The following is a 16,839-nucleotide window of genomic DNA, read 5'->3' on the forward strand; positions in this document are numbered from 1 at the left end:
AGATTGGGACAACCGGCCCTTATATTGAGTGAGAAATTATAACATCTCAGCTCGCAGAAGCTTCTAAAGGACGTCTGAAAAATTATGTTGTCTTTTAAACGTCTTTGTGAAGTCTTTAAGCTGTCTTTTAGAACTTATGGTGGGATGGAGGTAATGTAACTGATGTTTGGTGTTTATTGGATTCGTCCCACGTTCCACGTTCGTTCCAAATTTTCCGACCTATGTTGATATTTATTCGGCTCCGCGAGCCCTTTTCCGGACATCGATCGTCGCGTGGTACGATAAAAGAATTTATCTCTCATGGGGAACGCGCGATCGCGAGAACGTCGGTAATCTGTCTCCAGCATGCAAATCAAGTCGCGATAAAAATATATTTCGCAACGCGATGGGATTATACAATGGGCATATTACGGCATAACTCACTCTTGCTTGCGCGCTGCGGTGCGCGCATTTAAGAGGAGTATTATTATTGCAGTGCGCTTCGTTCTTTTGTTTGAAGGGAGACCTTGAACCGTGACTTTTACGTCTTTTACCTAAGCGCGGCACACGGTTATTTTGCGCGGCAGGTACGCGACCACTTCTTCTGCATCTGAAATGTCATGCCTCGTGGCAACGCCTCGCGTGCGCGGGTCTTTGCGGCCGTTTTAGCGTTTATTATATACATTCCCGTCGTCCAAATGTGCGAATCGGTAAAAAAAATTGTATTTTCACTTTCAGAAACGGTCACCTGGTACGTGTGAAGAGTATCGATGGCTCTCTGCCTGCCGTCTTGGCTATAAACGCACAGCGCCGACAGCAGCTCCACGACTTGCTTCTTCACGGACGAGCACGCCGTCTCCAATGCTGCAATCGGTGGGATATAGAGGCGTTAATACGCGGCGAGAGATCTCGCGTGATTACGGAATCGGGAACGTCGGACAATTTACCTGAGGCGAGCTTGACGCAATAATCGGGATTATCCACGATGTAGTCGAGACCGACGTGGGAATCCATATTGGCTGCATCCGCGGATGCTGCGCTTTCATCAGTCTGCAACGGTATAAAAAAGGAATTACTACATGTCGGTTTCTCCATCTCTCCCATATCTTTGTTAAATTATTTTGCATTTGTTAAATCAGAAGAATTGATCTATTTATATATATTCTAGGAAAAAAACAAATTGTTAACACGTGTTAGGAAAGTAACTTTAAGACATTATCCTTCACTGGTGCGCGTAATTACCTCGGTAATTACGCTAAAATCGAGACTATTTAAAATATGGCCATTTGACCGTCTAACGCGCACGCCTATCTGATTTATAGAACGTTTGGTAGCTCGTTTGCAATAAACGCTAATTACCTCGGGGTCGTGCGCCTGTAAAAGGAAACGGCGCGTTAGCGCGCATAATTCTTCTTAATCCACCGTTAAAACCAGACGCTACCGTGCAAGAAACGGACACCGCGTGGTAATGCCAGTTAAAGTTTCGCAATAGGTACTAAACTTCTCTTACTACAATTAATACTCAATGACGTCCATAAAACACTTTCTAGTCGTTTGCGTTAAACGACTGCTTTAGGATTAAATCCTTTATTAAATTAAATATGATATAAGAAGTCAAGCGCTCAATCCAAGAAAAATTTAAGAGGGAAGGTAAACGGCCAATAACGAGCATAAAAAGATGTTATATAGATAAAGAAAAAAATGCAGATTTATTCACAACAATATGAAGTTGAAGCGCATTGTACGTTTCGTCTTACTAATTGTAAGTTTTCCTGAGCAATATCGATATAATATTAAAATTAAGATAAAGACTACAGACTACATAATACAATAAATAAAAGGAATAATAGAAAATTAGTAATAAAGGCTAAAAAGGCTCAAATATTAAACTTGTTATACTAATTGTAAGACATAAAACAGTACAAAACGTGAACAATGGTACATCATATAAAAGCTTGTGGGTAAGGAACGAACACATAGTCAATCCAATAAAAGATAAATTGAGATTAAACTGTGTTAAATTGTTAGACTTAATAATTTGTCAAAGTCCTACATTCTTTAGGATCGATCCAGTTTTACGCTATAGCGAAAATAGGACCTGGGCGTGGGACAATTTTAATTTATGCTAATATTTTGAATTATGTAAAAAACTGGAACTTGAATTTAAAAAAATCTCAGTTTCGGAGAATTCTCTCCGGATACGCGCAGTTATTAAATGATTCTTCAGTCGGCTTTTATATATTCCGCTTCGCTTCATCTTTCTGTATTCATTACAGTTCCATCTCTATCTTTAACGAAGCGATTAAGAGACCGTTTAGTTGACGAGCCGATTTTGCTACACCCACGTAAACCGAAAATTCGTGGGATCGAGTTAAAAAAATGTAAATGTAGGATCCGAGATAAAACGCTGGTCATTTGTTACGGCTTTAGACGATCGCCGGTCGATTCGAGAGACACAAGCAACCTTTTTTTGCCTCGCGGACTATGACTCAATCGAACAAAAAGAGAATTTCCTAAGCGACGTCTGTCTGCAGACTGTGATCGCTTTGTATTAAAGCGTGAAAACGCTTCATTTACGCAGCAAAGATTAATGATTCTCGGGATCAGACTCGGCGTATCTCTCTCCTCGTAAAATTCGCAACAACGAGAGTGAAGTGGATCGAGGCTGCGGAGCCAAGGTCTAGGTTGAAGTTTAAGCGTACCGAAGCTAATTGTAAGCTTATTATACGCCGTTATGCCTTCTACGTTATGTCGCCCGTAAAAAAGAGAAGAGATCACGGCGTCAAAAGCAGAAATGGGCAAAGAGAATTAAATGTGAGGCATCTTGCGTGGAACGTCAAAATTTCATTACACAGAGAAAAGTGTTAAATTAACGTACATACGCAACAGTTTATAATATTGAATTGAGATTATATTGCAAACGAAGAAAGTTTGCTTGAATGAAGTCATTTATATAATTAAACGAAGTTTTATATCCCAGTGAACACAATGTCCCAAATCGGGACATAAAACGTCTTAAAGACGTCATATGCCCCGATTTGGGACACGCCTCTGTTGTCTGGGATAGTTCAACCAAGAAAAAAATTGAATTCTTATAAAATTATAGATTATATATAGATTGCGTATATGAGAGTATATAAGTTTTGATTTGTGACATTTTCTTTTCCTCTGTTCACCGCGGAGTTTGTCGCAGCATTTAATAATATAACACGCGAGCAAGCGTCGGCACGATCGCAACGATATTCCTTAAATGTAAACGGAGCAAAACACGTGCAAACAAAACGTGCCATCCACGTGTGCACGCATTATTGGAACTCCCGCATCTGAAAAGATTCGAGAGTATTACGTTAATTGCATGATACGCGGTTTGCCGATACCTGGATATCGCTATTGCGCGGCCGCGTCGCACCGGATGTGAATGGTTAACGGAAAGGAGTAAGAAATTTGCTGACGCCAGCCGCGACGACGACGGAACGGAGGAGCGCAACGAAAATGGAGCGAGAGTGCGTAGGAAAACGAAGAAGGATCTCCGAAGGGGCGAAGGGGCGAGAGTAGTCGGACAGTAGTAGAAGTAGTAGAAGCGATGGGTAGCGACAGGATTAAGATAAACGAAGATTATACACTACGTAAACTCCGATCGATACAAATACAACCTAATAAAGCACGTACGGAAAAACGATTTCTCTCCAAGATATATGTATAATTTATAATTTATTAACTTCAGTTCACATGCCAAAAGAAGTAGATTTAAAACAAAAACATATGATAATCAAAGAGTAATTTAGATCTATCAATACTTAAATATTTTTACATAAAATTGTGTCTATCTATACAAAACATGTAGGTATAACTTCAAATAAATAAATATCTGTGTTAATTTAGTTTAATATATTTTTTAAACTGTTGAAAAGACAAAAAATCTTATGCATTTTAATCAAATATTAAAAAATTTTACATAAATATATGAATAAAATTATATAATACGATCGTCCAAGGATTGCTACACAAAGCGACACCATTATTCTCTTTCCAAATAAATGAAATAAATAAATATTAAATTAGATTAACTCTTTGCGGTTCAAATTATTTCTCACTACTAAGCAAAGATTTGTCCTTAATTCAATCTAAGCAGCGAATAAATCAAAGAATTTTTATTATTTAGAAAAATTTAAAAATTTTAAAAATAAAGCTTGCTGATTATAATCCATTAATTTCGAGCGTTTAATTGGAAAATGATATAGGAATAATTTATTGCAAAGCATTATTTATCGAGTCCAGCTCGACACAGGAAAAAGGGTTAAATTAAATACAAGAATTACATTTAATATTTGACAGAAATAAATTGCGAAAGAATAAACTTTGCAAAACGTATTTTCAGAGAACACCTGTGCATGACAAATTGCAATTCAAGTGAAATAACAAGATCTTTCGAGGCACGTTCTTGCTTGGTGCAACAATACTAATCGCTTAATTCGGAATGATTCCGCGCACTCCACGCTACGATTGGCATCGATTGTGTATCAACATACGTAATATCCCTGGTAACCATCTCCGATAGAAAACGATTAAAAACGGCTATATCTGTATCGTTTTTAATCGTATCTTATCGGTTTTATCGTTGCATATTTAGAAGACAGATAAAACATTAATCGAATCGAAACGGTTTCTATCGTTTTAGATCCGAATAAGGAAATAACTATACAAATTTTATAGTTATAAATTGTTTTCTATATGTACAATTATTGCCCGTCTGAATCAATCGTATATACACAATATAGTATATATCGTTATTTATGGTAATAATTTTACCGTATGCATTAATACGGATATATAAGAATAAAATGATAGACATCTCATCGATATTTATATGACTTAACCGAACCAACACATTTATCGTTTCTTATCAGGATTTTCTGACATACAGCTTATCATCTTTTTTACAGCAGCAAATCGGTTCGTTTTTTATCGTATATCAATGATATAATTATAAATTGAATCCGCATCAACCAAATCGGCGATTAGTTCGCGACAATGCCGCTAGGCCGCGCATGATAAAAAGCGCTTCTCTTATTTAAAATACATCCAGTCATAATATATAAGCAGACCCCCTGTGCGGGGCGAAAAGCAGAGAAATCCAGTATCGTAACTGGAGGGATCTCTTTCTATAAGGACCTCCTGGGTTGCGTTCCAAAATTCACTCTGGGTAACTAAAATCTATAGTTTACGTGACGTAAACTATAGATTTTAGTTAACTAGAGTGAATTTTGGAACGCAGCCCTGGCGGTAGCCGCCCCGGACACCAAACACCGAGCTCAGCGGCCTCCGAGCCTCCGACTCCTGGCGCTAGTTGCCCCGTTCCCGGCATTCTTCAAAACAATAAAAACCGATTAAAAGAAATGAATCGGTATGAATCTGTTTCCTTAAGGTAGTCGTCTCGTCAGGGCATGTATTAGATAAAGTTTTCGATTTCGGATTTTATATCAAATTATATGATCAGCTTTGCAGTCGATTTTTTCAGTGGCTCCTTACCGACTATTTACTCTAGAAAATCGATCTCGAAAATCACAAGTTTTGCATTACTTCATACAGACGGCCAGAAAAAGAAGGCTCTATCACGGTTTCAATCACATTATTTCGCATTTTTCGATTAGATGAAATGAGAACAAACATTGCTTTTTGTACATTAGATTTCGAAGAATCCGATGCAACCATAAAATATATAGTTTACCGGAGATTTCGCTGCTAATTTTTTAGTTTATTTTAGTGAAAATGCGGTAATCGAGCAGACATTTTTTGGTCGAGGTGAGGTTGGGAAGACTTGGCAACGCCGCTGGCTAATCACTGTAGTTGCAGGTTATGGGGCTCGTCTTTATTAGCCGAATTGGATAGTGATTGACACTCTTGTCATGCGTTTTGAAACCCTTTCTCAGTAATTGTCAAAATTCAATCGAAAAGTATTTTTCTCACTTGTAACCTTTCTCGACGACTCGCATGATCAGCTGATCAAAACGGAGTCAAATGAAAAAAATCACATAATTTGGAAAAAGTAACATACTTTGTCACGTATGAAATTTTACACCATAATTTATAAAATTATTTTTTCCTTAGCAAAAATTGCCTAAAATATATTTCTGAACGTAAAAACCTACAAACAGTCACATGTCTAGCACGTATAGCAAGACGCCTACCTTAATTCACGATTCGTAACGATTGAAATGGATTGACTAAAACCGATTCAAACGATTCAATTACCATATTAGATGTGCAGTTGATAAAACATTTACGATAGGATCTTAAGTATTTTGTAACGTGAGTTTCTGATGGAGTATCGTAAATAAACGATTCACTAACTATATTAAAAACAATAGAAACTGATGTGCAGCAGATAAGACATTTACAATAGGATCCCAAGTATTTTGTAACGTGAATTTCTGATAGAGTATCGTAAATAAACGATTCACTAACCATATTAAAAATGATAAGAAATTTTTTATCGTTATCGTTTTTTATCGTTGGTGGTTATCAGGATATCGTATCATATCGCAAAAAGCGCGATCAACAGTTGACTAAAGTGGATATTTCCAGTCGTATCGCGAAATAAGTACTTCCTCGTGTTAAAAAAATCATCAGCCTTGCTCGAGGAGAGAAACTTGTTCGAGAAAAAATTTTTTTCGCTGCATCTTCATTAAAGATTACGTTCTTTCAAGTTGAACGAAAAAAAAAACATGATTTCGTCTACGAGTTTACTGGCGATCGGAGTGGCTTCTGGGATTTTCCTCTACTTCGGCTTTCGATCGAGGTAAGTGCGTGAAAATATATACTAAAGATTGTCAATTGATTCTTTACTATTTTGTCAAATATTATCTTTTGAAATTTGTTTTGCCGAGATATATTTGACAATTGTTCTGAATTGCTTTCTTGAGGAAGGAAAAAATGATTTATAAGAATAGACTGACCGCGAAGGAGTTTTATATATCTAAATCTCTAATCCTTCGAATTCTATACAGCTTTATGTGAGTCTCGAGATTGATTTCGAGAATTTGAATTTTGCGAGGTAAAAGGGTTACCAATTTCTGCTTAAAAAATGTGTAAGTTATTTGATGGATAAAGTATCATTTAAGAAAGGTACATGTATAAGATTACATGTATAAGTTGTATATATGTAATTTTATATACAGTAAGAAGGTTGGTATTGATTTGGCGATAATCGGTAAAATGGTTCTTTCTTTATATTGAATTTTTCAAAATTTTAAATGCCTTTAACTCAAGAACTGATCAACCAAATCTTAAAGAATTATATATGAAATAAGGGTAAAAAACAGACTGAAGAATATAAATAAAATTAGAAATAGTTCAATATTTCAAAAATTACAAAAGTTAGAGCAACCACGGGCATTTCTAAAAAAAATTCAAAATTTTATAAAAAAAGAACTTTTTTACCGATTATCGCCAAATTCAATACTTTCCTTAAATAATATTCTATCCATCAAATAACACACATTTTTTAAGCAAAAATCGATAATCCCTTCACCGATCCTCAAAAAATTCAAAATTTTATAAAGAAAGAACCCTTTTTTACCGATTATTAGATATAATTGATAATCAACCAAATCTTAAAGTATTATATATGAATCAGGGGTAGAAAAAAGACTGAAGAATATAGATAATAAAAAACCACGGACATTTCTAAAAATAGCCAGAAATCGGTAATTCCTTCACCGATTCTTGCTAAATTCAACACCAACCTAATTACTTATTTTCTCCTGGGGTCATCCTATTGAACTTTAGAATCTGGTGCATACATTTTAATAAATAAAGTATATTAATAAAGAATAGATGGTATCGAATTTTGTTAGAAATGTCCTTGGTTGCTCTTTTACAATTTTTGAGATAGTGGGATGTATTCTTTTTAAAGAGAGTATTATTAAAAGAACGTTGATGTTGATTTTGGTGATTGATGAAAGGATTATTTTCTATTGTAATTTAAAAATAAAATCCTTTTATTGGAAATATTTTTAAAAATAATTCAATTTTTTATTTAGTGAAAAAAGAAGCTGCAGAAAAAGAAGCTACGGAGAAAGAAGCAACGGAGAAAAACGCTGCGAAGAAAAGAGAAGCTCCGGAGAAAAAAGCAGCGGAGAAAAAAGCAGCGGAGAATGAAGCAGAGAAAAGTAAAAAGCGCAAAGAAAATAATGAGGATGAAGAAAAAAGAAGAAAAAAATTAAAACAGATTAACATTTTTTATATAATGTACAATTATTTTATTATCTCTATCTATACTATTATTATAAAGCAACAGGGTTTGCAGTTTTTTTTTGTTCGCTATGATCTCGAAAACCATTTGACCGAATTTTAAAGAATTGTATATAAAATAAAACAGGCGTAAAATTTTCCGGGGAGTGCCATAAAGTGTATAATTTTTTGTTGTCGATCTTTTTGGAAACCGGTATCAAAAGTTATTCAAACTTTTGGGAAATTCCCGGAAAGTGCCGTAAAATGTATAATTTTTTGTTACCGATCTTTTTAGAAACCGGTATTAGAAGTTTTTCGAATTTTTCGGGAAATATTTGATCGAATTTTAAAGAATTGTATATAAAACAATGGTAAAATTTCCCGGAGAGTGCTATAAACTGTATAGTTTTTTGTTACCAATCGTTTTAGGAACCGGTATCTTTTTGGAAATCGGTTACGAATTTTTTCTATACTATCTTTACTATTATAATAAAGAGACAGAGTTTGTAGCCTTTTTTGTTTGCTATGATTTTGAAAATTATTTGACCGAATTTTTACCAAAAGTATATAAAATAGGAATAGAATTTTCCGGGGAGTGTTATAGAGTGTATAGTTTTTCGTTACCGATCTTTTTGGGAACCGGTATCCGAAATTTTTTCAATTTTTCGAGTAATAATTGACCGAATCTTCCTGTGATGTTATTTTTTGACCCGGTATTTATTCTTTTTGAGTAGAGACTAAATAAGTTGTTAAATTCATATGTTAAATATTAATCAATTAATCAATATTGAAAGTTGCTTTAAAAAAATTTTTTAAATTACAATCTAAAATAAACCTTACATTGATCACCAAAATCAACTTCCTCATAATTTCTAAGTGTGCAAGTAGAAACTTGCACATTGCTTCCTCATAGTTTTGAAGTGTGTAAGTAGAAATTTGCACATTGTTTTCTCATAGTTTTTAGGTGTGCAAGTAGAAACCTGCACATTGCTTCCTTATAGTTTTTAAGTGTCCAAGTAGAAACCTCCATATTGCTTCCTTATTATAGTTTTTAAGTGTGCAAGTAGAAGCCTTCGCTCACTAAGCTCCTCTATAACGAAGCCTGTATTTTATTCGATGTATAATTATTAGTATTTTATTGTTTTGGCTTTCTCATAGAGGAAGCTTTGTGAGCGAAGGCTTCTACTTGCAGAGAAAGTAATGTGCAAGTTTTTACTCGCACACTTAGAAATTATGAGGAAGTTGATTTTGGTGATCAATGTAAGGTTTATTTTAGATTGTAATTTAAAAATTTTTTTTAAATTTAAAATTGTCAGATTTAATCATTTCATTATATATTTCTGAAAACTCGTAATAATATTGCTATGTTTGTATTTTTTTGTTTTTAAATAATATTCAAATAATATCAAAATTATTCAAACAATATCAAAATTATATAATCAAGAGACACGGTAGTGTCTCGCGCCAAGTACACGCGGAGCGAGACCGACCGTGACTCTTTTACGCGACGCGACGGGTTGCGAGTACCCGAGATGTTGAGATCTCGATAACGAGTGAACGGATCAAGTTCTAAGTAGGCTTGATCGATAGCTTGGGGTCCAATTAGGGGGGGGTTTCTCTCATAATATTCCGCTACGTGCCCTACGAGCGGAGATATTGCGACGCAAAGTCCAAATGTGAAAATTTATTTTTAAGATACTCCTCCTCCTCCTCCTCCTCCTCCTCCTCCTAACGCCGCGATCTATCAGAGAAACGTCACTTTCACTTTTTCGACGCTGGCGGCGCAGGTATCGCCAGTTTCGATATCGCGCGCGTATTTCAAAATTAGGTCGATAAACTTATCAGGTCAGGAGGAAGATTTCTATTTAAGTAAAAATTAGGTATATATATAATAAATATTGAGTCAACGGAAAAGTAGGTTCTTTATGCTTGGCAGAAAGTGCCGCTAGGGAATTTTTAAGTCGATTCTTATGAATCAAGCTTGAATTTGATGTCTATGTATCCCAGGTTGCCGATGACAAGGTCCAGATAGTGCGCTTTATAGTTTTCGGTGTCCAGGTGTAATAATACGTTGAATTCGATGTCTACGTGTCCCAGGTTGCCGATGACGAGGTCCACATAGTGCGCTCCGTAGTTTTTGGTGTCTACGTGTATTAATATCTTGAATTCGATGTCCACGTGTCCCAGGTTGCCGATGACAGGATCCAGATAATGCGCTTCACAGTTTTCGGTGTCCAGGTGTAATCGTACGTTGAATTCGATGTCTAGGTGTCCCAGGTTGCCGATGACGAGGTCCACATAGTGCGCTCCGTAGTTTTCGGTGTCTACGTGTATTAATACCTTGAATTCGATGTCCACGTGTCCCAGGTTGCCGATGACGAGGTCCACACAGTGCGCTTCGTAGTTTTCGGTGTCCAGGTGTAATAATACGTTGAATTCGATGTCCACGTGTCCCAGGTTGCCGATGACGAGGTCCACACAGTGCGCTTCGTAGTTTTCGGTGTCCAGGTGTAATCGTACGTTGAATTCGATGTCTAGGTGTCCCAGGTTGCCGATGACGAGGTCCACACAGTGCGCTTCGTAGTTTTCGGTGTCCAGGTGTAATAATACGTTGAATGCGATGTCTACGTGTCCCAGGTTGCCGATGACGAGGTCCACATAGTGCGCTCCGTAGTTTTTGGTGTCTACGTGTATTAATATCTTGAATTCGATGTCCACGTGTCCCAGGTTGCCGATGACAAGATCCAGATAGTGCGCTTCATAGTTTTCGGTGTCCAGGTGTAATCGTACGTTGAATTCGATGTCTAGGTGTCCCAGGTTGCCGATGACGAGGTCCACATAGTGCGCTCCGTAGTTTTCGGTTACCTACGTGTATTAATACCTTGAATTCGATGTCCACGTGTCCCAGGTTGCCGATGACGAGGTCCACACAGTGCGTTTCGTAGTTTTCGGTGTCCAGGTGTAATAATACGTTGAATGCGATGTCTACGTGTCCCAGGTTGCCGATGACGAGGTCCACACAGTGCGCTCCGTAGTTTTTGGTGTCTACGTGTATTAATATCTTGAATTCGATGTCCACGTGTCTCAGGTTGCCGATGACGGGATCCAGATAATGCGCTTCATAGATTTCGGTGTCCAGGTGTAATAATACGTTGAATTCGATGTCTACGTGTCCCAGGTTGCCGATGACGAGGTCCAGATATCGCGCTCCGTAGTTTTCGGTGTCTAGGTGTAATAATACCTCGAATTTGATGTTCACGTGTCCCAGGTTGCCGATGACGGGATCCAGATAGTGCGCTTCATAGTTTCCGGTATCCAGGTGTAATCGTACGTTGAATTTGATGTCTACGTGTCCCAGGTTGCCGATAACGAGGTCCACATAGTGCGCTTCGTAGTTTTCGGTGTCCAGGTGTAATAATATGTTGAATTCAATGTTTAGGTCCCAGGTTGCCGATGACAAGGTCCACATATTGCGCTCCGTAATTTTCGGTGTCTACGTGTATTAATACCTTGAAATTTATGTCTAGGTGTCCCAGGTTGCTGATGACGAGGTCCACATAATGCGCTTCATAGTTTTTGGTGTCTAGGTGTATTAATAACTTTAAATCTGAATGGGTGCGTTCAGCCGATACCCCGCTAGCCTAGCAATCGTGAGCAGTTGCTCGTTTTTGCTCGTTTCTTCTCTTTTTAATCCAGTAAGTCAAAAAAGAGGAAACGAGCGAAAACGAGCGACTGCTCACGATTGCTAGGCTAGCAAAGTATCGGCTGAACGCACCCAATGTAGGACACGTAGATATCGAATTCGAGGTATTAATACATGTAGACACCGAAAACTACGAAGCGCACTATGTGGACCTCGTCATCGGCAACTTGGAACACGTGGCCATCAAATTCAAGGTATTAATACACCTGGACACCGAAAACTATAGAGCGCGCTATGTGGACCTCGTCATCGGCAACCTGGGACACCTAAACATTGAATTCAAGCTTGATTCATAAAAATCGACTTAAAATTTCCTTAGCGGCAGAATTAAAATTATGTCATGACATAATAAAAATCGCTGAATTAAAATTATGTCTAGACATAATAAAAATTGGACAAAAATTATGTTTAGACATAATAAAAATTGGATGAATTAAAATTATGTCTGACGTAAAAATAATTATCAAAAATATCGATACCTGAAGATATCGGTACATATACAGTTGCGAACAACATTCAGTAAGACACGCAAATAAAAATAAATAAAGAATTTTACAGTTAACGACTTATTAACATTAATAATGCTTTATTGCAATTATGTTTTATGTTGAAAATGAAAAATATATACAAGGTGTACAACTAAAAGGGTTACAGATTATTATTTTTAAAAAACTGAGCAAAATATTAAATTGTTGTTTTCTTTAGAAATAATAGTCCGTAACACTTTTAGCTTCATACCTTGTATTATATACGGTTTATGAAATTATAAGATATATTGTTTATAAGATTAAGTTGCGTAACACTACAAAAAGGCGTGATATCCGTACAAAATTACCTTTTTAAAAAAAAGGTAAAATGAGCGCCAAGTACACGCATAATAGTGTATATGTATTATGTTGTTACCCTGTTATGTTGTTACCTCGAAAAAAACAAAGTGGTAGTATTATACCTCCAAATAGCTTTATCCTGTACATACTGTTTATACAATGCGTAATATACTACAAAAAGGCGTGATATCCGCACAAAATTACCTTTTTTAAAAAAAGGTAAAAAAAGGCGCCAAGTACACGTATAGTAGTGTATATGTTGTTACCTAAAAAAAAAAAGAAAGTGGTAGTATTATACCTCGAAAAAATCTAAGCAGTAGTATCTTTATTTCCGAAAAATTATAACCCAAGTGATACACGTCACAAAATTATGTTACCTTATCAAAAAGAAGAGTCGCGCTTCAAGTGATCTATTACAATTACAAAAAAGAAATGATATCTCTTTAAGTTAGAGCGCCAATTACAGAGAGAACATGTATATTGCCTCAAAAAATAATTGTTGCACTACATTGAAAAATCTTTACATTGTGTCAATTAGAAAAGAATGTATAATAACAATTTTATAAGATTAAAAAATTTTATTTAAATTTAACAAGGGAATACAAGATATTTAAATACAAAGTTATTTACATATGTATTTTTTAATGGCCACAAAGAATTACAGAAGTAACAGTACAAAATAAAAATATTTTATTAAAATACATAAATTTTTCTTGTAAAAAAACTTGGCGCTGCTAGACCTCGAAATTTTAAATAAATAAATAAACTTATTCTGTACTTAATTATAAGCCGCATTATCTGCCGTCCGCGTAGTCACGCACACCCATATCACTCACTCCCACATCCACGCTGATAATCATTTAATATTACTCCCATTGTATTCTTCTCTGAATTATTTTTATTTATTGTTGTTTTTATTTATTTAAAAGGTCTAGCAGCGCCAAGTTTTTTTACAAGAAAAATTTATGTATTTTAATAAAATATTTTTATTTTGTACTGTTACTTCTGTAATTCTTTGTGGCCATTAAAAAATACACATGTAAATAACTTTGTATTTAAATATCTTGTATTCCCTTGTTAAATTTAAATAAAATTTTTTAATCTTATAAAATTGTTATTATACATTCTTTTCTAATTGACACAATGTAAAGATTTTTCAATGTAGTGCAACAATTATTTTTTGAGGCAATATACATGTTCTCTCTGTAATTGGCGCTCTAACTTAAAGAGATATCATTTCTTTTTTGTAATTGTAATAGATCACTTGAAGCGCGACTCTTCTTTTTGATAAGGTAACATAATTTTGTGACGTGTATCACTTGGGTTATAATTTTTCGGAAATAAAGATACTACTGCTTAGATTTTTTCGAGGTATAATACTACCACTTTCTTTTTTTTTTTAGGTAACAACATATACACTACTATACGTGTACTTGGCGCCTTTTTTACCTTTTTTTAAAAAAGGTAATTTTGTGCGGTTAGTTTTACGGAGTGGGTACTAAAACTGCCCACTCCAACCCTCTCCTTTCTCAGGCCGGCCTTGGGACAACAAATTTTTTTGTTTTTCTGAACGTGTTCAGAATGTTCTAAAACGTCGAAAAATTGGATTTTTTAAAAATGTATGTATGTGTGTATGTGTATATATATGTGCCAAATTTACCAAAATGTCTATAATTCTGTAACTAATTAACCGAATTTAAGTTTTAAATATATGAAATAGGGGTAGAAAAAAAAGACTGAAAAATATAATAAAATTAGAAATAGATCGATATCTCCAAATTTGCGGAAGTTAGAGCAACCACGGACATTTCTAAAAAAATTCAAATTTTTTTTAAAAAAGAACCCCTTTACCGATCATCACTAAATTCAATACCAACCTTCCTTGAATGATACTCTATCGATTAAAAAAAAAACAGTCCGATATCTCAATATTTGCGAAAGTTAGAGCAACCACGGACATCAAATCTGTACATACACACATACATACATACGGACATTTTTTTTAATGCGATATTTTGACCTTTTACAACAATATGAACATATTGGCATAAAAAACTCCAAAACCGATCTCTTCTTTGGTTTCTTCTACCCCTTCATATAATTAATTTAAATTTGGATGACTAGATCCAACTTTATACGCAAACAAAAATCCGTAAACGATTTCACGAAAACAAAGCTTCCTCTATGAGGAAGCAAAATTAATCAATATCGAAAGTTGCTTTCGAGTAATAATTGACCGAATCTTCCTGTGATGTTATTTTTTGACCCGGTATTTATTCTTTTTGAGTAGAGACTAAATAGCAAAATAGCAAAAGCTACTCGTATGAGAGCCATGCATGTGAGGTCGCGAGCGAAGCCGCGGGGCATGCTAGTCTATCTATATATATAAAATAGAATGTCTGTATGTATGTATGCGTATGTTCTTTATACACTCTTAAACTATTCGACCGAATTTTTACCAAAAGTACATAAAATAGGGGTAGAATTTTCCGAGGAGTGTTATAAAGTGTATAGTTTTTCGTTACCGATCTTTTTAGGAACCGGTATCCGAAATTGTTCCAATTTTTCAGGAAATAATTGACCGAATCTTAAAGAATTGTATATAAAACAGGGGTAGAATTTCCCAGGGAGTGCTACAAACTGTATAGTTTTTTGTTACCGATCTTTTTTAAAACCGTTATCCAAAATTTTTCCAATTTTTCGGGAAATAATTGACCGAATCTTAAAGAATTGTATATAAGAATTTTAAAGAATTGTATATAAAACGGGTAAATTTTCCTGGGGAGTGCCATAAAGTGTATAATTTTTCGTTACCGATCTTTTGGGAAACTAGTATCAGAAATTTTTCAAATTTTTAGGGAAATAATTGACCGAATCTTAAAGAATTGTATATAAAACAGGGGTAGAATTTCTCAGGGAGTGCTACAAACTGTATAGTTTTTCGTTAACGATCTTTTTTAAAACCGCTATCCGAAATTTTCCCAATTTTTCGGTAAATAATTGATCAAATCTTAAAAAATTGTATATAAAACAGGAGTAGAATTTTTCGGGGAGTGCCATAAAGTGTATAATTTTTCGTTATTAATCTTTTTAAACACCGGTATCAGAAATTTTTCCAATTTTTCTGGAAATAATTGACCGAGTAGAAAAAGATTGGTTACGACATGTTTAATCCATGAACACTCCTTATATGTTTGTTCACAATAAGGATATTGAAACATAAATGAAGTTGTTTTAAGAAAAACGACTCCCGGGCGAAGCCCGGGTAACCAGCTAGTATTATATAAAATAGAATGTCTGTATGTATGTTTGTTCTTTATACACTCTTAAATTATTCGACCAAATTTTTACCAAAAGTATATAAAATAAGAGTAGAATTTTCCGGGGAGTGTTATAGAATGTACAGTTTTTCGTTACCGATCTTTTTGGGAACCGGTATGCGAAATTTTCAATTTTTCGGGAAATAATTGACCGAATTTCAAAGAATCTATATATGAAACAGGGGTGGAATTTTTCGGGGAGTGATATAAAGTGTATAGTTTTTTGTTACCGATTTTTTTAGGAAACCGGTATCCAAAATTTATTCAATTTCTGGGGAAATAATTGACCGAATGTCAAGATATACCCTGATATCGCCGATATCAAAAAGAAATCTATGGATTGGCTGTGTGAGCGTGCCATTCTGTGGATGCGGAAATCTATTGGCGTTATATATAAAACGTTATCATCTATTTGCGTGTCTTATTAAATTATTACTCCAAATTTCATGTTTCTAAATTCAAAGGTTTGGGCTGGGCATTGATGAGTCAATCAGTCAGTCAGTCAGTCAGGAAATTTGTCTTTATACGTATAGATAGGGGTAGAAAAGACTGAAGAATATAATAAAATTAGAAATAGCCCAATATTTCAAAATTTGCAAAAGTTATAGCACTCACGGACATTTCTAAAAAAATTCAAAAATTTAAAAAAAAAACCCCCTTTACCGATCATCGCCAAATTCAATACCAATCTTCTTTAACCCGTTGAGGTCACATGGGGTTCAGTAAACCCCAGTTTTTTTTTCTTAAAAGTATACTATTTTGAGAGTAAAACGCAGGA

General features: G+C 35.1%; 1 protein-coding gene and 1 long non-coding RNA gene across 4 annotated transcripts in view; one reads left to right on the forward strand and one right to left on the reverse strand.

The window, feature by feature from the left end:
• Form3 (FH2 domain-containing protein formin 3) overlaps positions 1 to 16,839 on the reverse strand; it is a 43,643-nt gene that overhangs the window by 15,545 nt on the left and 11,259 nt on the right. For both annotated transcript variants that reach the window (XM_077424403.1, XM_077424402.1), the window contains exons 2-3: positions 927 to 1,029; positions 728 to 843 (exon numbers count right to left, since the gene is read on the reverse strand). In XM_077424403.1, the coding sequence (XP_077280529.1) occupies positions 728 to 843; positions 927 to 993 (183 nt within the window). In that variant the 5' untranslated portion in view covers positions 994 to 1,029. The remainder of the gene's footprint in view (positions 1 to 727; positions 844 to 926; positions 1,030 to 16,839) is intronic.
• On the forward strand, positions 983 to 15,329 carry LOC143907566 (uncharacterized). Of its 2 annotated transcripts, XR_013259889.1 has the most exons (3): positions 6,517 to 6,778; positions 8,022 to 8,853; positions 15,312 to 15,329. It is a non-coding gene; the product is annotated as an uncharacterized LOC143907566 (long non-coding RNA). The 2 variants fall into 2 exon arrangements; XR_013259888.1 differs by lacking the exon at positions 15,312 to 15,329 and having other exon boundaries at positions 983 to 6,778; positions 8,022 to 8,483.

This window comes from Temnothorax americanus, unplaced genomic scaffold (genome assembly GCF_048541705.1).
Source record: "Temnothorax americanus isolate GAGA-0224 unplaced genomic scaffold, ASM4854170v1 Scaffold84, whole genome shotgun sequence".
Classification (NCBI taxonomy): Eukaryota; Metazoa; Arthropoda; class Insecta; order Hymenoptera; family Formicidae; genus Temnothorax; species Temnothorax americanus.